A 22,932-nucleotide genomic window follows, 5' to 3' on the forward strand; every position below is an offset into this window, starting at 1 on the left:
TCTTCTTTCAATTATATTTTTTCAAATTTGTTCATTAAGAGTAGCCATTAATAAATTTCTTTCATTGTTTTCAACTGAATTTAAAATTAGTTTGAATAAAATCTCATTCTAAATGATCTTAAAAAAAAATTTAAGAATCTTATTAAAAATTTTAAGAATTTTATTAGCTGTCAGGTGTTTAAAGATTTTTGATGATGTCAGTATATTAGAACCAGAAATAAATTGCTTTAGTAATTTAAAAAATGAGTCAGCCTTTAAGCCAATCAACTCAACTAACAGATTCAGAAGATGAAGACGCTGTTGAAGTTTTGTATGGTCAGTTCCGTGCTGATATTGTTGGCGTAAGGTATTATACTGGGAGAGTAAACAACAAAGAGATGGTTGCACTCTGTCGAGAACCACATAACCAATATGATAAAAATGCTATACGTGTGGTAAATGTGTTAGGGCAACAAGTTGGACATATTAAGAAAGAGCAGGCTGCTGCACTTGCATTTGTGATGGACAAAAAATATGCTCGTAAAGTTGAAGGGTTGTGGTTTTTATTTATTTATTTTTTTTGTTAAAAGCCATTAAATCTTATTTGTAAATAATGTCATTTTGAATTTCTTCAAAGTTTATACTTTTTTAATATATAAAAAAATCTTTTCTGCTTCATCCCCTTACACAACTGAAGAATAACATACACATGCATAACACATGCATGTATTTTACATATGCAAAGAAAAACCATGGCAAGTGTTATGGAATAAAACAAAAATGACTACCTATATATTTATATAACATTTTGTTTCTAAAAATACATAACAGATTATTCAAGTTGTTATTTTCAGCTTTTAATCTTTTTTTTTCCTAATGGTTTCATATTTTAGAGTTGTTCCTTTTGGAACAAACAATAAGTTTTCAATGCCATGTGATGTAGCTCTATATGGTATACCTGGGGAGATGGAGAGATGCTGTGCAATTATGAAATCAAAAGGCTATCAACTTAATAAATGTGCTCATGAAAGGTATAAGGTTTTAAAATTTTTTTGAGAAATAATTAACTTTTAAATTTTAAATTTATTTTTTATTCTTTTTTTTTTTTTGCAGAACTCAGCAGTTGGAAATTTTGTAGTTAATAATAATTTATAACTATAAATTATAATTAAAGTTCATAATTATAATTTATAAGTATAATTTATAATTGTAATTTATAATTATAAATTATAATTATAATTTGTAATTATAATTTATAATTATAATTTATAATTATAATTTATAATTATAATTTATAATTATAATTTATAATTTATAATTATAATTTATAATTATAATTTATAATTATAATTTATAATTATAATTTATAATTATAATTTATAATTATAATTTATAATTATAATTTATAATTATAATTTATAATTATAATTTATAATTATAATTTATAATTATAGTTTATAATTATAATTTATAATTATAATTTATAATTATAATTTATAATTATAATTTGTAATTTATAATTATAATTTATAATTATAATTTATAATTATAATTTATGATTATAATTTATGATTATAATTTATGATTATAATTTATGATTATAATTTATAATTAAAATTTATAATTATAATTTATAATTATAATTTATAGTTATAATTTATAATTATAATTTATGATTATAATTTATAATTATAATTTATAATTATAATTTATAATTATAATTTATAATTATAATTTATAATTATAATTTATAATTATAACTTATGATTATAATTTATAATTAAAATTTATAATTATAATTTATAATTATAATTTATAATTATAATTTATAATTATAATTTATAATTATAATTTATAATTATGATTTATAGTTATAGTTGTAATTATAATTTATAATTATAATTTATAATTATAATTTATGATTATAGTTTATAATTATAATTTATAATTATAATTTATAATTATAAATTATAATTATAATTTATGATTATAGTTTATAATTGTAATTTATAATTTATAATTATAATTTATAATAACGTTTGCAAGATATCAAGAATGTTTATCTTTTTTTTAGTTTTTCTGAAAACTCCACTAGGAAAAGCTCAGGGAATACATCTATTGTGGTTTTACCTAAAAATTATCAGAAAATTCAAACACCACCCCCTGCTTATGCTGCAAGTAAATTTAGCACAGGAAAATTGATAAAACTTTCACAAGATAAGGTTTTTATTTATGTGTTCTGTATGTTATACATATTGATGGTTGCCTCACAAACCACAAAAAACTAAAAAATCGGTTGCATGCACAGAAGTGGGTAAAATTTAATGCTGTATACAACAATACAATCTCTGAAGCCGCAGATCACTAGAAAAATCGCTCAAAAAAAAAAACAAAAGCCTCTTAACATATTTTACTTCAATTGTGAAACAGGTTTTTTTGCTCATCTTCAAAATCTGGTTAATGTGAGATAAGAGGACCATCCATATGTTTAATGTTCCTATGTTAAAAGTATGTACATTAATTGAAAGAAACTATTGCAACATTTTTGTATACATTTTCTTTGTTACTTTTTCTTCCCTTTTTCTTCTTTTTTTTTCCTTTAAAAGTAACTTTATAATTGAAAGAAGAAAAAAAGAGTTTATGTGAAAATATTAAATAAAGACTTATTGGATATATTTACTTTTTTTATAACCAGATTAAACAGGAGCTTGAAAATTTATTTGAAAATTTGGTTGAAGTTGGCAAACTTAAAATCCAAGAGCCTTACCAGGTGGTTTTTTCTTTAGTTTTCTAATTACATTTTTTACACAAGTTTTTTACTTAGAGAGTTTAGAATTTTTTTATTTAAAGGTCATATATAGAATTTTTTTTTTGGGTATGTTGTTCTATGGAGTTTTTCTTATTTGTTAGGTTGTTAAAACTAAACTGTATACACATCAAAAGCAAGCGTTGGCGTGGATGTCTTCCTGTGAAAATAAAACAGAATTACCTCCATTCTGGACTAAAGTTGATAAATGGTATCACAATACCTGTACAAACTTTATGACGGAAGTAAGACCACTCTCACTAAATGGAGGGCTTTTAGCTGATGATATGGGAATAGGAAAGACTTTGTCTATGATTGCACTTATTGCAACAAACTACCGTGATAAAAAACCGCTTGTTGCAGTAAAAATTTTCTTGTCTGTTTTTTTTTGTTTTTTTTTGATATTATTATATTGTTATTAATATTTTAATAGTATTTTTGTAATTTTATTTTTTATAAATGGTTAATTTTTGTTTGTAATTTTTATTATGTTTTTATAACTGTTTTTTATTTTATTGCTGGTTTTGTTTTTTTTTTGTTTTTTTTTCTATAGATAAAATCTCAAAGTACAAAAAGAAAACAATCCATTGAAAATGTCACCTCTGATAAAAAGGAGTCTTTCAGCATAGAAGTTGATAAAGAAGAATGTGTACCTGACATTGCAGATGAAATGGTTAAAGAAAATAACACAGTTACTATTGCATCCAGAAGATCACGGAGGTAGCTTTAAGTCAATACATTTTTGTTAAAGGCAACATTAAATATTTGAATAGTTAGAAAAACTCTTGTGTCAACTTGTTTTGTTATAAATGCTGATAAACATGGAATCTTACTGGATCTCACCAGAATGTAAATCAAAACCAAAAAAAAAACCTATTACACATTTTTTTACAATCACACACCATGACATTTGATTCTTTTTATATTAAAACCATTAGATTTTAATATAAAGTTCTTAAAGTATTAGTTGAAAATTATGTTGAAATGTACTAAAAATTTAGTGAGGTTTTTTTCTAGCTGCTTTTCTAGTTTCATAAGGTCAGGATAGCAGTGTGTAGAATAACGTAGATTTAAAACAGCAAGGTTTATTTCAGTAAAATGTTGTAGACTATTCAAATCAAATTATTTGTTGATGTACTCTTTTTTTTAACGAAGTGCTTATTTGGCATAATTTAATCTTATCAATATAAAGATCAAATATCTTATCATTTGATCTTTATATTTTTGGAAATATACTTTTATTAAATCTGTACAACTGTAAATAAAAAGCTTCAATTTAAAATAAGTTTATGATAATTTAATCTAAAAATTAGATTTAGCATTATCACTTCTTTGTCAGTATTTATGTAGAATTCTGGATTAGATTTGCATCTGCTTGTTTTAGTGCAAGCTAAGTATTAGGAAACTCATTTACATGGTGGAATCTTCCACTTGTAATTTTATCTTTTAAGATCTATAACCTTTTCAGAAATGGGGAGGCAATAATATGAAATAGGTAATAATAGGAAATAATATATGGGAAGTAACAGAGAACTGGTTTTTTGTTATCAAACCAATTTTTTGTATGAAGGAAATTTGAGGTTCATTTATCTCTGTACAACTTCAAAGCAGCAGTTATGGGTATCATGTCCTTGACTTTGTTTTTGAAAGAAAAACCACATCTTAAAGTCAGCCAGTTTGGTTAAAATACGATGTTTTTAACCAAACTGGTTTTTAAAAATATATTTCTACAGAGTATTAAACATAACTTCAACTAATTTTCAGCTTTTTTTGAAAACTCATTTACTTAATGAATCTGCACATATAAAGAGCTGCATGTAGTAGGATTTTTAGTTCATGTATATGCAGCTCTTATCCTCGTCAGTGCTTTCTTTTAAATCTCACACAGCAACTTTTAAGTGATCAGGGTTATTTTTTTTAATTCAAATTCATTTAAGCTACAGATATTTCAATGCAAGTAATATTTCTATTCATTAAAATTTGCCTTTAGCAAAAGTAGAAATTCTTAATTTGATGCATTACATGCTGTATAAGGTTCACTATTTTCCAAATGAGAGTGTTGTGCTTGTCTGTAAAGGGCACCTGTTAAATGTGTGGCCCAGTACCAAAGATAATTTAGTACATGGATAGTGTCAGTACAACCAGAAGTAATGCTTTTATCATCATTTCATTTATCATGTTCAATGTCTTTCTTCCCATGTATGATTTTTAGACAGTTCCACAGCTTTGAGCAGTTCTTCCCTGTTAAATGAATAGAATTGAAGCTGTACTTTATTTGTTAAAGAGGAAGTATTTGCTTTTTTGTATTTTGGTACTTTTTTTCAATTAAATGCTGACTGATGTTGTTCAAGATTCAAGACAGTCTAAACAGTTACTAACTGCTGATCAAAATCCATCTTCTCCCGAAAATACATAAACCTTTTCTGGCAGTATTTTCTGGTTTATACATTTTTAATAGAAAATTAAATGCTATTGTACATCAGTGCTTTCAATTTTTCTGGGAAGATTTATATTCCTATGATTTTTTTAGCAATTTTGTGATTAACTCATTTTAAGCATTTATTGAAGGTAGAAAAGTATTTTCTAAAACTCCATTACCAGAACAAGTTAAAATATCTTTATTTATTGAAATGTTCGTCTAAATAATTTTTTCTAATTGATTCAACAAGAAGAAAATTTCTTGAATAAAGAATTTAAGCAATATAAAAAACAAATAAGTAAGGCTCTACATGATCTATGGTTAAAACTGATTGGTTAAAAATCATTCAAACAATGATTTTTTCTGTTTTCATTATGCACACTAAAGATTTAAGTACTCACTAAAAAATTTTCTGAAAATGTTAAAAACTTTTTGAAAATAAGGATTTAAGGCCCATTATATCCTAAAGATAATCATCTCATGCAGCATTAGTTTCTATGGAATGATTGCAATTATTCATCAAAAGTTTTTAACGCTCCAAAAAATTGTTAAATTTTTTATATGGAATGTTTAAATTTTTGAGCAAGTAAATGCACTTTTTTATAAATGCATATATTTCACCACAATATTTCAGGTTTTGAAGAAAAAGAAACAATTCATATTAGAGACATGCATTCTGAATTTTGTTTTAAAAGTTTTTTTTATTCACAATGTCATGTTTATCTGTGATAATATTATGATGCAAATGCTATGCAGTATTTTGCAGTTGTTATGCAGTATTTTGCAGTTATTTTTTATTACTTTTTGTTCTTTTTTTCAGTTATTATTTAAAACTTTTCAGGTGTAGCACAAAGAAACCTCGTTACATTTTTAGTAGTGATGAAAGTGGCGATGATGCTCAGTCATTGATCAATAAATCTGAAATTGTTCCTAAAAAGAAGTTCCGCAAAATAGGTTCGTAATAATTTGTTTTCTTGTAATGTGCTCTAGATTATACAATTTTTCTTACTCTTATTTTATACAAATTTCTTTTTTTAAACTTGTTTATGTTATGATAAGTTTTGTTTTTTAGACAATACCAGTGAAAATTTTCCAGTTGACATCAGTGAAGCTAGCAGCCTCTTTTCACAGAATGACCTTCTTAATGGTGTGAATTCTTGTCACTTACAAAATTTATTCAAAAATAAACTTTTGGCTCCTAAATATTTATGTTAAATTTATTAATTTTTTGTCAAATATTTTTTGTTTAGAAGAAAAACCTTTGTTTGAATGCACTAGAGTTGATCTTCCTGGACCAAGGGCTACTCTAATTGTTTGTCCAATGTCAGTACTCTCTAACTGGCAGGTAACTGACAATTTTGTTGTAAGGTTACTTGGTGATGAGAAAGTTAGTGGTGTTCACAACAACTTTTACGATAGCCAGCAATTGTATTAAGAGTTTTATAAGATTTTTTTTCCTTATTCTAGAACCAATTACAAACACATCTCATAGAAAACTCTCTGGATATTTATACTTACTATGGTGCAGATAGAGTACAGAATCCTACTATATTGAGTAAAAAAGATGTTGTCTTGACTACTTATCAAACATTAAGCTCTGATTTCAAAGTATGTTAAAGCTTTTGGTCAGTATTAAATTTTTAAAAAAAGAATTATTTTGAACTTTTCTCATATTTATTTATGATGTACATGCATACATATCGATTGGGCTCAAAACTTCCTGGTTGGATATAATTAGCGATATCTTGAGAAGTAATTAATGAATTAATTCCAAATTTTTTTTTTGTAATGGCATTCTTTATAGATATATTTAATTGAAATGGTGTTTTACTAATACATCAGTTTGTCAGTCAAAAATAGATAAATAACTGAATAATTGGAAAAAAGTTTTGGAAATTTTTCTTGTAAATCCAACCTACTTATGTTCAAAAATTGAAAAATTGTCAAAAGTTAATAAATTTTTCAGTTGTAGACATATTGAGGAGATAAAAGGAGATTCAAACTATTGAAAGAAAGAGGCAGTGGAAGGAAGGTTTTGTTGACAAAAATAAAGTGGGTTTGATCATCTGGTCAATTACAAGAAATCCATGCCAATTCCAAAGGGATTGCCTAAAAGTTCGAATGCTGTCATTTCCTTGTCAGAAAAGCACTCAAGAGCAAGGGTTTGAAGGCTTATGGCAAGAAAAAAATTCTGAAGTGATCAATTGATGGAGAATTAAAAACAATTCACTGCGCAAGGAAGCTCGTCAAACTTTTCAACTGAGAAAATTTATGGATTATTGAGGACAACAAAACATACTGCAAAAAGTATTTCTCACAGTTGTCCGGCTATCAATATTATCAACCAAAAGGTGTCTATGTCAGCAATAAAGTTAAGTATATTCAAACAGAAAAGTTTACTCCGAAGATCCTTGTGTGGCAAGCTATTTACTCTTGTGGCCTTTAGAGTGCTCCATTCTTCCCTTAAAAGACTTTGACTTCCAGTTTGTAAATCACTGATGTCTTCGGAAATTTCTTTTGCCATTTGTTAACAAACACAGCAAGGCAGTTATCTTTTGGCCGGATTTTGCAACAATCCACTACTCTGAGAAGATAAAGGAATCAAAATGGCATCAAAATCGTCCCGAAAAAAGCGAGTCTTCCGAACTGCCCTGAGCAGCGCATACTCGAGAGTTACTGGACACATATAAAAGGCATCTTGTTGAAAAGTAACAAATCAGCAAAAAAAGACGAAGAAATTAAGCAAACATGGATAGTAGCATCAAAAAAGGTCACTGAGCAAGATCCAGACCATGATGGCACCTATTCTCAAAAAAATTCGATTACTTTCTAAGCGTCCTTTGAAATCAGTACAAGCTGGTTTAAACCTTTAAATGGTGCAATAAACTTTAAATGGTGCAATAAACTTCAATTTAAAAAAATTTGGAATTAACTCGTTAAGTATTTCTCGATTTATTGCTAATTATAACCGAAAAGTTTTGAGCCCAATCAATATATACATACAAATACACATATACAAATACTTACATACAAATACATACATATTGGTAGTAATTATGCCTATGGACAAACTGTTTTTCAAACAAGTCAATGATCCACTTAACCTTCTTTACAAATCTTGTTAATTCATTTCTTCCTTGTCTTCTCACATTTTTTTTTTTTTCTTTTTTGAATTAGGTTAGACTTTTTTTCTTTCGGTGCGGCTTTTGTTTTTAAAAATATTTATGTTAAGATTTCGTCACCACTGCACAAAGTAAAATGGCTGCGTGTAATATTAGACGAAAGTCATGTTATACGAAATACAAATTCAAATCAATCAAAAGCTTGTTTGGCATTAGATGCAGAACGACGTTGGTTGATCACTGGGACTCCCGTTCAAAACTCAATTAAAGACTTATGGTCTGTTGTCACTTTTCTACGTATTGAGCCATTTACAAAGAGAGAGTGGTGGACCAGATCAATCGAGAGACCAATTCAAAATGGTGAAAATGGATCTTTAAAGTAACTTTAAATTGTTTATTCAGATTTAATTTATGGTTTTTATTGTTTTTGATTTATAAAATTCTTTTCTTTTTTTTTCTTATTTCATTAGACGGTTACAAGGGCTTATGTCAGCAATCTCGTTACGCCGAACAAAATTCCACAAAGTGGACGGAAAAAATCTGGTTGAACTTCCGACTAAAAATGTATACATTCAAAAAATTAAACTTTCGAAAGAAGAAAGAGATGTTTATAATATGTTTAAAAATGAAGGTCATGCCATTCTGGAACGGTATTTTTATTATTTTAAAGAATGTGTCGGTTGTTACATTAAAAGTTTTTTCGTAAACTCCTAATGCAGTTTACAAAACGCATTAATGTTTTTGAGGAAGGAACAAACTAGCGTACTTTTACTACCAAAAAGTACACTATAAAAGTTTTACATATCACAAAAGTTTTTTTTGTTGCTTTTTGGCTTTTATAAAATAACACTTGGATAACTTTATGTTTTCAGTTATGTGAAAGAGAAAACTTTAAATGAGAACTTTGCGCATGTTCTTATAGTCCTAATGAGGCTGCGGCAATTGTGTTGCCATCCAAAGCTCTGCATGCAGATGATAGATTTTGCATCCAAAATGTGTATGCTTTTGTTTTTCGTTTTTCACAACTTTAAATTTTTTTTTTTTTTCTTGTGAATTGATTTTTATTCTCTAGCTTTTACCGCAGCCTCCTCTCCAGAGCTCATAAAAAAGTTGCAACAAATATTATCAGTTCTGCTTTCGTCCGGCGACGAGGAATGTCCTGTTTGTTTGGATTCGCTAACTCAACCTGTCATAACTTACTGTGCGCACCTTTTCTGTAGACAATGCATTGAAGATGTGATTCGCACGGATAAACCCAGGTGTCCTATATGTAGAAACGAGATTACAAAAGATAAACTGGTTGAACCAGCGATAAATGAAGATAACCCATCGGCACCAGATTTTGAAAAATGGAGTTCAAGCTCCAAGGTTTTTAAAAATAAGTTTTTGGTAGCCTAAACATTTTTTAAAAGTAAAGTTTTACTTTTTTTTTTAATAAGTTTCAAAATTATAAAAATTATTCATTAAGTTATTATTTTCTAACTACTTTCTCGGAATAAATTTACTAGTCATAAGTTGTGTTCTGTAATAATTCTGTCTGTTTTTTTTAAAGATAGTTACCATAAGTTTTGCTTCAGGTTGATGGTTTAATTACACTGCTTAATAAAGAGAGAGATGAGAACGCTCAACGCAAACACCTCGTTGTTTCGCAATTCTCCAGTTTCTTGGATCTTTTAGAAAAACCGTTGGCTGAATCTGGCTATAAATTCGTTCGTCTAGATGGCAAAATGTCCATGCAACAACGCAACAACTCTATATCTTTGTTTTCTACTGTAAAAGATAGCTCACCGACAATTATGCTTTTATCTCTGAAAGCTGGAGGTCTGGGAATTAATCTAACAAAGGCAACACGAGTGTTTCTTATGGATCCGGTGATTTTTTTTCATGCATTTTTGTCATGCTCTCTGGGTGTATTTCTTCCAAGGTTCTTTACTTGTCTTTTAAACTTTTATAAGTTTTCTTCGGTCAATATTCACTTTATTTGCTCTAGGCATGGAATCCTGCTACAGAAGATCAGTGTTTTGATCGCTGTCATCGACTTGGTCAAACCGAAGAAGTAAAAATATACAAGGTAAGTATGTAAGTTGTTTACAAAAAGATGCAACCAAAAGCATTAAAATTTTTCGTATATATGTGTAAACTATCAATAAACCAACAGGCATGCATACCATATCATGCAAGATATTTGCATGAGATTTAATCCATTAACAAACACAGAGAGAAGTTACATTTCCATCAATTTTCATGAGAATGCTCCCAGTAGGCTAGATTTAATGAGAATTTTTTCTAACTGGTATTTCAAAGCATGGAAAGTTTCCATGCCTTAAAACGCGAGTTAAACATCATAAATAAATTGACTTAAAACTCACAATTGTTTGAATCAAAATGGACTGGTCCTTGTAATTTAGCTTTTAAAACATTTGTCTTAAAAAAAGTAACAAAATGGAATGTTCGGACCAATAGTAGCAGAAAACTATGCGATAAAACGCAGTTGCTAGAACGCTATTTTCATTTCTATTTCTTTTATCAATATATGAAAAAATGTAAGGAAAGGTTTCATTAAAGTTATGTAAGTTTTATAATTTTTATCTAGTTTATAGTAGAAGACTCAGTGGAAGAAAATATGCTAGAACTACAAAACAAAAAGCGTGAATTAATGTCGAACGCGTTTGGAAAAAAAGAATCCGCTAAAGAAAAACAACAAAGGAGGATTTTAGATGCGCAAAATCTCCTTGGTTTATGATTGACCGGCTGAAAAACTTTCTTATAGCTTTTTGGGTCTTCTTAAAAAAAAAAATACAAAGTCTCTGAAATTCAACCAAAGAAGCTTCTTGTCTTTGTTTACAAATCTTTTTTTTCGTGTACACTTTAACTTTAATTGATATACATATGTATATGCATAAATATACACATAAGTATATGTTTATGTATGTGTATGTATATCTGTATGTATGTATGTATTAATGTATGTATGTAAACTTTCAAAAATTACTAATTTTTGTAAAATGTTTTTTTGGTCTTTAAGAAAACTTCTTTCAATGCTTTGTTTTGTTTTTTTAGACTAGAATTTACAAAAATTATTAAATCTTAGGAAAGACTGTTAAAAAGAAAAACAGGCGAGAATTTTGTGATACACCGGATACGATAGATCCGCTTTGGTATCTTGATATATAAAATTTAGGGATTCTTGTATTCAGTGGCCAAGAAAAAGTTGATGTTGCAGAAAGAATAAAAAATTTAAATCCTTTTTTTTCGTCTTTTGGAAGACGAAACAAAGGGTTTAAAATATTTTTATTTTTTAATAATTTTAAAAAGCATCACAAATCCATTATTTTCATGGGGAATATTTTCTGTCCCTGTGCCCTTCCATAGTGGGATATAACGCTGATGATTGATAATCATAATCATTATCATGATGATAATAATGACGATCATAATCATGATGATGGTGATGATGATCATGATGATCCGTACATACATAGATCGCATTCCTTATGTAAGAAATTTTCTGAAAATGAAACAACAGAAAATGTTTTTTTTCCTCAAAGAATCAAAACCCCCATGATAGATAATCTAAACAATTCAAGTCACTTCTTCAGCCTGATTTATCAAAAATTTCCTTGGTTCCATTGACAAACTGAGCCTTCCATTTCTGATGCAACAAAAGAGAATCTTATCCAGAATATGCTGCTGACAACTGACAAACTTTTGGGTAACACTTTCTTTAAAAATATTATTTAGCTTTAAGAATAATTCCATTTCTTTCCAGCCTCGGTTGCATTAGCGATCATTTTCTTTTTTGCAGCCCATAATGCAATGCATAGGAACATGTTCTGAGACCTTGCAACATACTCCAAAAACATATTTTTGGATTATCATCAGAAATTATTTCCGCATTCCAAAAATGTAAAAAACAAATTTTTTTCAGCGGAGACCTAGGGAGTAGTACGAACGGGAGGGATTGGGGATCATCTTGAACACCTTAAAATCATACCAACCCACCACCACCCCTTAAAATGACAACTTGAAGAAAAGCTCTGCCCAGTTCTATTTAAGACTTTATCACGAGTGAATCAGGTAACATTTAGGTTTATTTCGAAGAAAAAAAAAGTTTAGAAACTTTTCTTTTCTTCGAAAAACCATTATAGTGGCCAAACAAAACCATTATAATGGCCATTTTACTTTTATCGAACGAAAAATACGATAATCTGATGATGAATTTTAGATTAATTGAACATTTCTAAACCCCTCCGTTTTACATGTTTCTACCTCCTATCTTTTAAAAAGCTTACCATTATTCTTTAGAATCTTTGTGCAGATTGAACAATCAATGAATGGCTATTGGTGCAAAGATAAAAATGATAAATACATAAATGTTACTTATCCCCCTTCATTATCAGAGGGATTAACAACAAAAAATACTATAACTGTTACACTGTGAGATGTTATAGACAAAATTAGTTTGAAAACAAGGAGTGTGAGTTACAGCTTAACAACTAATATCTGGCATGACGTGATGCATGGGAACTAAGGAAAGAAAGTGCAAAACAAAGAAATGGTACGTAAATTTTTTAATCATTATTTATCCTTTAACAGGTTTACACTTAAAGTGTGAAAATCAACTTCTTCGAGCATAAAGTGGTGGTATGTATTGTGTTTTTAAACGTCTATTTAATGTCTTCACTCTTCAAAAGTTTTTTATAGAGACATTTAAAAGTTACGAATATTGTGTATAAACTTTGTATTTAAATATGCTGTGCAAAATTAAAGTAAATTAAAAGTTAAAGAAAAAAACTCAATTTTCTTATCGTCTATATCTTTTTGCAATATTAAATGTTAAACACAAAACGTCGTTTGCATTCAATGCAACCTTGTCTGTCCTTCTGCTTCGAGTACAAGCGAGGTTTATGAAAACACATTCCGATTTTTTTATCCTTAAAAAGCTACTTTTTAGTTAAATAGGAAAAAAATACTTAAATTCAAGTTCATGTTGTTAAATTTATAGAATTCAATGTTTTAGATACTATATATATATACTTTACTGATAAATAAATAAAAATAGTAAAGTATATATATATATACTTTACTATTTCTATTTATTTATCATTATTCGTTTATATTAATTACAAATTTCTGTATTTAATTTCTTTGATAATTTTTTTTTTTTTAAGTTCTTTGTAGGTTAAAGTAAAGGCTCACGAGCTCCGGGGCAAAAAAAAAAAGGAAGATCTCATTCATCAATTAAATGAGTTGAAAACAGGGCTTCAACAGCTTAATGTGAACAAAGTTACTGGAGGTGCTCCATCTAAACTTAGTAAAATGTAAGTTTTTACTTTTGAACAAAAACAAAGTTTGAATTTTATTTTATCAATAGTGTTGTTTTCTAACATCAAATAAATAAAACCTTGTAAAACATATCTAAGGATGAAATGTGTTTTTGTTTGAGTTATTATTTGAGTTTTTGTTTTTATCTAGAAAGGTTTTTCGAAAATCAATTGCGCGTGTGCTAACAGTCATTTCACACAACCAAAGAGAAGACTTAAAGAAATTTTACGCCAGCAAAAAATACAAGCCTTTGGACTTGCGAACAAAGAAGACTCGTGCAATGCGTCGTGCTATAACAAAACACGAATCGAGCCTTTAAACTCTGCGACAGGCCAAAAAACTGAGACATTTCAGCGTCCGCAAATATGCTGTCAAAGAATAAATATTCATCAAACTAATAATTTTAAATTCCTGGCGGGTATTTAAAATCCCCATGTAACTAACCTTCAAAGTTATAAGATATATACAGAATGCTACGTTGCAGCCATTTCACACCCAGTCCCCATTAAGTGTAAAATATCAAAATGATAAATTGTTCGCGTTTTCTGTTTTTGGAAAGTAGATTTCTTTTTTTTTTTTCATCCTATTAAAGATCCTTTTGAATGAGATGACTGTTACGGAAATTAGGTGATTGCGGTGTGATATTGACAAAGGCCATATTTCACTTTTATCTCTTCTGAAGTCCGTTTTTTTCACTTAAAATCAGCAAAACCTTTTTTTAATCAAACCAAAAAAAATCGTATTTTTATACGAAAACCAAATTTTAAGAAATATCAGATCTCCAAAACAGTTTTAGTAGTGACTTATTAAACTGTTACTGGGGAAGAAAAACGAACTATGGATCCGAAAAAAAATAAGGTTTTTCTTGTTAGATTGGTGTGGTATCGAGGGTTATCTTGCTGAAACGTCTATTTAGGTTCTTCGCCAAGAAAAATATTCTTGGTCAAAATCAAACAGTTCTCAAGAGTCTCCATATAATCTTTGTTGATCCATTCGGCCATCGTATAAGAAGTAAAGCCTAGGGCTTTTATATGTGATGCAACAATAGATGGCTACCGAGCCTCCTCCTCCTCCTTGTGGTCTTGGCGCAGGAGATTGATAATTAAACTATTCATTATGATGGCTTCGGATGGTGACTCTATTCTTTTGATTGATAAGGGTATTGTTTGATTCATCACAAAATACTATTCTTTTTAGCTCATAATTAGTCATGTTTAAAATTTCTCTGTAAAATTTGATTCGTTTTACTTGATCTGTTAGTTTTAGAAAGGGTTTTTTGACCCTAACGTAACAACTTTTGGTTGATTAACCATCTTTTTACAGTCTGTCTTGATCGTATTTTACAAGAGTTAAGTTCCTGTGTAATCTCTTTTGTTGATTACTTAGGAATTTTTTTTTTTTTTTCGTGATCTAATAGAAACTGTTATCATCAAAAATATTTGTCACACTGGGACACCAAATCACTTTTTACTCTAGTAAAACTCTTATTTTTTTTTTCAATCTTTTTTGTATATAACAAAAAACTTGAAAAAGAAAAAAGAGTTTTACCGCCTAAAAATTAAAAGCTTAAGGAAAAATATTACAATTTATTACAATTTATTACAAATTATTACAAATTATCACAAATTATTACAAGTTATTACAAATTATTACAAATTATTACAATTTATCACAACATATTACAATTTATTAATTTACAATTTGTAATAAATTGTAATAAATATTACAATTTATTACAATTTATTACAAATTATTACAATTTATCACAATATATTACAATTTATTACAATTTAAATCTTAAGTGTGATAAACTTTTGATCAGTATTATATGTTGTTGAATAGTTTTCCAAACATATATAAAAATGTAATCAAATTTTTTTTTTTTTTTTCATCTTATTACTTTTTTCTGTTAGTTAATCAAAACCGTTTTGTTTTGTTTTTATTTTCCTTCGCAGGTGTTTGAATATAATTGACTCTGTCGCGTTAATTGATTTTAAGCACGGCATTATTTTATCATTTATTACATCATAAGTCTCCTTGCTGGTATTTTTTCCTTATAAAGTAAATTATAACCTGTCTACTTACTAAGAATATGCATTAATGCATAAATATTTTTTTTTTGTTTTGTTTGTTTGTTATGAAAATGAAATTGTTTCAGTTTTAAAATAAAACATGATAAAATTTGCTACAAATTTTAAATCATAAAAGAAACCGCTTTCCAAAAAGATTCCATATCATTTATTTTATTATTTGTTTTATACTTCCTAAAAACCAGCTGAATTATTTTATGCATTACAATCTTTAAGACATCATCAATCATAAATTAAGTTTTAACAAGTTACAAATAAGCTCCAAACACTATATCGATATTTATCTATTTTGTGCTTATTGACAACTATAGTAAATAAAGCTGAAAGTTGACATTCTTCGTTATAAATTTAATATTTTTAGTCTGTTAAGAACTGTTGAATGAAGATAAATATAGCAATAATATTCAGTCTGGCACAACTGAGCACTTTGCATATTTTTCATTCCCACAATGCAGAAGATAAAGTCCGATCAGTTACAAAAAGTTGCGAAAAGAAACTAAATTAAAAAAATCGAATTATAAGCATAAAAAAGACATTGATGAAGAAGGAAGCATTTTCAATCAATTCACCAAAATCTTATGGATTTTTGGCTGATGAAACCGTATTTGGTATCATTTTTTTTTTTATTACGCACAATTTTATCACAATATGACATCTATTGTATATTTCAAAAAATAGAGAAAATTTATTACATAGAAATAAAAAAAAAAAAACAGATTTATTAACTGAGTTATAATTTTTACTTACGACGATGTTAAATTGCTACAATGAAATTATTTCAGTGACTTTTTTTTTTATATTTCCTATCCCTTCTCTCAGTAAAGCTTCTTGTAGACCCTTTTCTCCGAGGTGATTCATTTTGTTGTTCTATGAAAAGTAATTACCCATCATGTTGATATTCCACATTCCTTTGGATCGTTTCTCCATCTCTTTTATATCCTGATGGAACTGTTTTTTACTTACGTCACCCAGGTTTTTATGAAGAAAAAAAAGTCAAGATGGTTGTGCACGTGGAAGATTTTTGGGCTCATCAGAAAACCAAGATTTTTTACCTTATCAATTGGTTACGATATGTTCGTTTTATGCGCTTTTTCAAAATTATGTGCGAACATCCAAAAGCCCAGTCATAACTCATATATTCGTCAGTCAAGAACCAAGCAATTCTACTTTTTTGCTTATTTAAACTCAAATTTCTTTTGCTCAGTTAATCCTAAATTTAAATTTTCTTAAGGACGCTACAGACAATTTAAAAATTTTCTTCTCTTTCCTATACAATTTCCTAAAATTCTCAAAACAAACATAACAAACTTTGCAAGGTGTTTAATATTTGGTCTTGCCGACCTAAAAGCATTTGAACGATTAAAGATATTTTTATTCCCATTTTGAATAAGAAAATTTTTTTTAAAAAATATTAAAATGGGAAAAACCGATGGGTGGTTTCACTTTTTTATTACTACTTTTGAAATCAGCATACTAAACAACACAGGAATAAGAAATATTTATTTTAAAAAAATTTTTTATCATTGACACTGACACATTGATGGCTTCTTGTTTAAATATCGATTATTTTTGAAATTTGTTTTTGCATATCGGTTGCCGTTTCTCTTAATTACTGTCGCCTACGAAGGAAAGAAATTCCAAGGACGAGGAATGGTAGATTGATACTTTATCGTTATTTATCTTCTAATAATTTCCATTAAAGTACGAAAATTAAATACCCTGAACATAAAGTAGTATTACATATTATGCTTGAACGTCTATTTTACGCTGTAATCATATCCATGTTTTTATAGATAGACTTAAAAGTTACTAATATTTTATTCTGTTTTTTGATTGTAAAAAAAAACAGCCCAAGTTTTGGATTCAAAACTATGTTATGTATAAAGGAATTAAATTGAATATGAATTCAAAAAAAGGACTTCTGTGATTTTTTTTTGTAATAGTTAAGGTTTAGCACAGTATCATATCTTCAATAGATGTAATATTGTCTGCAATTATGCCATACTCATTTGTGTAATATTCTTAGACATAGTGATTCAGTGTGGTATATTTTCATAAGTCATAAATCTTCAACTGGTAAAGTTAGTTTTAAAGTGGTTGTAGTTAAATTGGTATTGGGTAATCAAGTGTTGTTATTCTCTTTTCTCCAGTGGATCAATAATCACAGCTTCAATTTTTTTATTATTATTATTATTTCTTTTAAATCTCCCATTAGAAGAAGTTTGTTTATTTGCCTTCAAAATAAGTTGGCTATTTTTCAATACATGCAACCAATATCACCTCTTACAACTACGCACATTTTTCAGGTTTAAAAAAAGAAATATAAAACTATAACTATGTTGTAAAAGCATAATTTCACCTTTAAAGCAAAAATAGTCATTTATGCCTTAAAATACATAGAAAATAACTGACATAATAATCATTAAATTTTCATTAAAAAGATTTGTGAGTTTCACAACTTAATTTTCAAATTGTGAGTTACACAACTTAAATTTCTTAGATAAGCATCCACTAAAGCCTATAAAGTAAATCAGATATTTAAAGGTATAAAAAGTGATTACCATGCATGCTTAAAGCATAATATATATGGACAGTTGTGCAACACTAGACCACACACATTTTTTGCATTTTGTGAAAAACATCTGAATTTTTAAAATTTAACATGCTCTTTTGATCTTTAGAACAGACAATTTGATGGATATCATCTAGTCTATTATTGTAAAATGTAGAAATAAAAAATGTGTCTAGTTTGCATAACACCTTCCATACATAATTACATTGTATAACTGCACAAAAAAAAAAAAAAAAAGCGATCATGAAAACATTAAGTCACCTAAAACTAAATCGGTTAAGAAATTGCTCATGTTAATTTTTGTATCTTAAACATCGCCGTGCTCAATCAGTGTAGATCTGTCTGTTCCTAGTTTTAATGTATTTATCTTAATTATTTTTTCATTATAATTAACATCCGTGTTATTCTAAGACCGAAAAAGTGTAAATTCTTGTTCTTCAATTCATCAGAATTTTCTTCAATTACTTGAGATCTTTTTTGCTTGAACCCAGTAAGTATATTAACAACTGCACCATTTAAACTTAGTTCTTCCTTCAAAGCTATCTTCATTTCTCTACAAATTTATATATATATATACACACAACTGTTTTCTACTCCTGTGTTTCAAAACAATAAGTGTATGTGGCATTCTCAAATTTTTTGTAGACTGTTAAGCGAAGTTCATAACCAGACAAAAACACAACATTTAAAATCACTACATTAGTAAACTAGATATATTTTACTTTATGAAACATAAAATAACTGTTATGTTGTATTTTTTAGGTTAAAGTAAAGGCTCATGAGCTCCGGGGCAAAAAAAAGGAAGATCTGATTCATCAATTAAATGAGTTGAAAACAGAGCTTCAACAGCTTAATGTGAATAAAGTTACTGGAGGTGCTCCATCTAAACTTAGCAAAATGTAAGTTTTTACTTTTGAACAAAAACAAAGTTTGAATTTTATTTGATCAATAGTGTTGTTTTCTAACATCAAATAAATAAAACCTTGTAAAACATATCTAAGGATGAAATGTGTTTTTGTTTGAGTTATTATTTGAGTTTTTGTTTTTATCTAGAAAGGTTTTTCGAAAATCAATTGCGCGTGTGCTAACAGTCATTTCACACAACCAAAGAGAAAACTTAAAGAAATTTTACGCCAGCAAAAAATACAAGCCTTTGGACTTGCGAACAAAGAAGACTCGTGCAATGCGTCGTGCTCTAACAAAACATGAATTGAGCCTTCAAACTCTGCGACAGGCCAAAAAACTGAGACATTTCAGCGTCCGCAAATATGCTGTCAAGGAATAAATGCTCATTAAATTATTTTATGTGTATTAAAAAACTCCCTGTATGGCATGTGTTTGACTTATTGAATTTTTTTAAGATAGGTGGAATGTAACATTTTAGACAATCCATGCAAATTTCCCTTTAAAATGTTATAATTTCAAAATGATTGATACTTCAAGTTTTGGCTTTTTGGTTAATGTAGATCCTTTGACAATTTTGAATTTGAATTAGGTTATTGCATTCTACTTCAATTTTACACACCACCTGCTATAGGAAAGTTTAATATTTTTAGTAGCAGGTTTTTTTTCTTAATAGATGAATGTGGGTCAAAAAATGGTCTAAATTTTAAAATTTTCTCAGTATAACAGTTACAAAATTTACGTTACTGTATCCTTAAATTGTGTTCTCTAAAACTTTCTGTTCGTTTTACTCTACCATGAAGAGCATAAACTGAATTATTTTAGCTTTAAAGCAATATTAGACATGCTTTCTAAGAAATACTCAGTCATTGTTATTTTAAATCTCTTTATTTGTGAAGAGTGGGGAAGGTGCTAAGAAGATGTAAGTCTAGGGTAGAACCTGGAAAGTCGTTAAAAGAGGAAATAGTGTTAGCGAATATGTTCAGGGGATAGGCAAATTAGTTAAAACAGCTGAAAATGGTTTACCATCTTGTTCAAATACAGACATACTCTCGCGCTTCTTAATACTTTTGAAATCTTTGCTCAAATGACAGTTAACTTTTCTACTGTTAAAACAAATTAAAAGTAATACATAGTTTTTTTTAGAAGTGAGGTTTAATTACAGCGAAGTTGGTAGAAGATTTGGAGTGTCTCATGCAACAGTCGGTAGGGTTCTACAAAGATTTGTAATGACCAATGATCACGTTAGACGACTTGGCCAAGGCAGACCACGAACTACAAATGCCGTGAAGGAGCGATTTTTAATGCTTCGAACACTAAGAGAACGGTTCACTACTGCACGAAGTCTCCAAATACAACTTGCTAAGGTTCATGGAATTGCTGTTAGTCAAGATACTATAAGAAGAAGACTTCGTGCTATAAATTTACGACCTCGGGCAGCAGCTATTGATGCCAGATTGTCTGTAGACCACCGAAGAAACAGACTGGCTTTTGCAAGGAGGCATATGAATTGGGAAATATATGATTGGGAACAGGTCTTATTTACAGATGAGTTAAGGTTTTGCCTTATAAGTTCTGATCGCCGCTCAAGAGTGTACAGAAGACCAGATGAAAGATGTTTCGCTTTTAACATTCGAGAAACCACTTTATATGGAGTCCTCATTGATGGTATGGGACGGAATATCTTTAACAGCTCGCACAGAAATTTTTATTGTTGATAGTGGACATCTGACTTCTCAACGATGCATAGCAGATATTTTAGAACCTCTTGTGGTATCTTTTGCACCGTAGCTTGGAGATGGATTCCTTTTTATACAGGATAATGCTAGACTACATACGGCACATATTGTTACTGAATACTTAAATAATGTTAATATCCAAGTTTTGCAGTGGCCAGCTTGCAGTCCAGATATGAACCCAATAGAGCATCTTTGGGACATAATGGGACGCCGGTTTAGAAGGCAACATCCACCACCTAACAGCCTAAACGAGCTACGACAATGTAGCTCGCTTAGGCTGTTAGGTGATGGATGTTGCACATGAACACAATTTCGATGATAATTTAATTATCATCGAAAATGTGTTCATGTGTTCTATTTATATATATGTTCATGTATATATATATATATATATATATATATATATATATATATATATATATATATATATATATATATATATATATATATATATATATATATATATATATATATATATATGTTCATGTCTTCTATTCTTAATATACTTGTCAAAATATATAATCATATTGACGACACTTAAACTAAATCAAAATATTTAAGTGGTACGTTAATTTATATATAAATTAACGCTTGTTTACTACCTCTTGGATCAATTGGGTATTAAAATTCTTTAAAAAAAAAAACCTGGTTTAACGAAGAAAAAAGTCATTTTTCATCAAAACCATGCACGTGCTCACAGAAGTGTTTTGATGATGGCTAAATTTAATGAATTAAAATACGAATCGTTTGAACATCCGCCATAATCACCAGAATTGGCTCCTAGCGACAACTACCTCTTCAGAAATTTGAAACAATTCCTTAGGGAAAGGTTAATTCTTCTTTAAATATCTTCTTTACGTTTCTTTTCTGAATTTTCTTATCTCATTTGATTCAGCACTTTTTTTCTTTACATTAATTCAAGAATTTACTTCTTAGATGACCATCATCATCAAGAACATCATCAGATCTGTCAATGGGAAAGATTGTGAACTTACATTCATCAAAAAGCAATTCTGATTACTAACTCGTTTTTTAACTAAACAACAATTTTCCTAGCACAAAGGGTGAGTCACATGATATTTTGTAAAATCTTCCTTTTGTTCTTCTTTTAATAATTTTTTTCTTTTTTTTTTAAAAAAGTTTAATCATTAAAACTTGAAAACTCAAAAAGATGAACAAGTTTTTATTCCATGTTTATAACGAACTATGGTTTTGGACCTCATTCGCCATCATTATTTAGACTTCATCATCATATTAATGACCAATCCGTTATCAACTCAACCATATTTTGCTATCAACTCAACCATATTTTGTTATCAACTCCACCATATTAATGACCAATCCGTTATCAACTCCACCATGTTTTGTTATCAACTCAACTATATTTTGTTATCAACACCACCATGTTTTAATAACCTAAAAAAAATACTATGACGTCATTAGAAAATAAGAAAACGTTTTTTTCATCGCATTTTTTGTTATCATTGTTTAAGCTTTAAGTTTTTGAAAAGTAAAGTTTAATTTGTTTTTTAAACACCTTCGTTCTTGCGTTACTTTTCCACTACTCCTTATTATCTATTATTTTACTGCTTATTTTAGTGGATCATAAACACCGTATGACGAATGTTGGAGAAGGTTTCGGTGATCCTCTGCGGCTAAATAAAGATTAACTTACTTTGTTTAAATGTGTCATTTCTTTTGCTCATTTGACGTTGTTTCTTCTTTACGTTTGCTTCGGGGTCTTTTCCTGACAAATGTTCAGGAATATTTTGATTTTTGAAAGTTTTTGCTTACAAGGTGCATCCACCAGAAGAAATTGAAGGAGCTGTTCAAGAAGATTACAAAAATGCTCTGACGGACAGTGGAACGGAGTGTGTCAAAATACCCAATAACAACAAAGTAAAATTCGGTATTATTTTTTTACAACGCAAAAAAAAAAAAAACAAATGCAGATGCTTTGTTAAATAAATAATAACT

General features: G+C 28.5%; 2 protein-coding genes and 1 pseudogene across 7 annotated transcripts; all 3 read left to right on the forward strand.

Moving 5' to 3' along the window:
* The first annotated feature begins 170 nt into the window (after positions 1-170).
* Positions 171-11,368, forward strand: LOC145187428 (DNA-dependent ATPase/E3 ubiquitin-protein ligase HLTF-like). Of its 5 annotated transcripts, none has more exons than XR_016456176.1 (17): positions 171-532; positions 873-1,010; positions 2,054-2,201; positions 2,675-2,749; positions 2,890-3,147; positions 3,339-3,505; positions 6,046-6,158; positions 6,277-6,351; positions 6,455-6,549; positions 6,672-6,829; positions 8,437-8,705; positions 8,797-8,976; positions 9,199-9,323; positions 9,399-9,694; positions 9,904-10,197; positions 10,317-10,397; positions 10,920-11,368. XR_016456176.1 is itself a non-coding variant. In XM_090099637.1 (17 exons), the coding sequence occupies exons 1-17, from the start codon at positions 243-245 to the stop codon at positions 11,067-11,069; spliced, it is 2,895 nt and encodes a 964-aa protein (XP_089955763.1). In that variant the 5' UTR covers positions 175-242; the 3' UTR covers positions 11,070-11,368. The 5 variants fall into 5 exon arrangements, 3 of the variants coding, with proteins under 3 accessions (XP_089955763.1, XP_089955764.1, XP_089955765.1); XR_016456177.1 differs by having other exon boundaries at positions 9,411-9,694; XM_090099637.1 differs by having other exon boundaries at positions 175-532; positions 6,672-6,812.
* Positions 11,369-11,713: 345 nt separating this feature from the next.
* LOC149883431 (large ribosomal subunit protein uL29-like) lies at positions 11,714-14,033 on the forward strand (annotated as a pseudogene). Its single transcript, XR_016456592.1, has 3 exons — positions 11,714-11,857; positions 13,508-13,647; positions 13,802-14,033. The product of XR_016456592.1 is annotated as a large ribosomal subunit protein uL29-like (transcript).
* Positions 14,034-17,263: 3,230 nt separating this feature from the next.
* On the forward strand, positions 17,264-19,646 carry LOC145187821 (large ribosomal subunit protein uL29-like). Its single transcript, XM_080064305.2, has 3 exons — positions 17,264-17,394; positions 19,076-19,212; positions 19,367-19,646. Exons 1-3 carry the CDS (start codon positions 17,392-17,394, stop codon positions 19,596-19,598), a joined length of 372 nt encoding a protein of 123 aa, XP_079920431.2. The 5' UTR covers positions 17,264-17,391; the 3' UTR covers positions 19,599-19,646.
* The last annotated feature ends 3,286 nt before the right edge of the window (positions 19,647-22,932 follow it).

The sequence above is a fragment of the Hydra viridissima genome, unplaced genomic scaffold (genome assembly GCF_058129835.1).
Source record: "Hydra viridissima isolate aposymbiotic clone 2 unplaced genomic scaffold, HvirCarnegie_v1 scaffold_10, whole genome shotgun sequence".
NCBI lineage: Eukaryota > Metazoa > Cnidaria > Hydrozoa > Anthoathecata > Hydridae > Hydra > Hydra viridissima.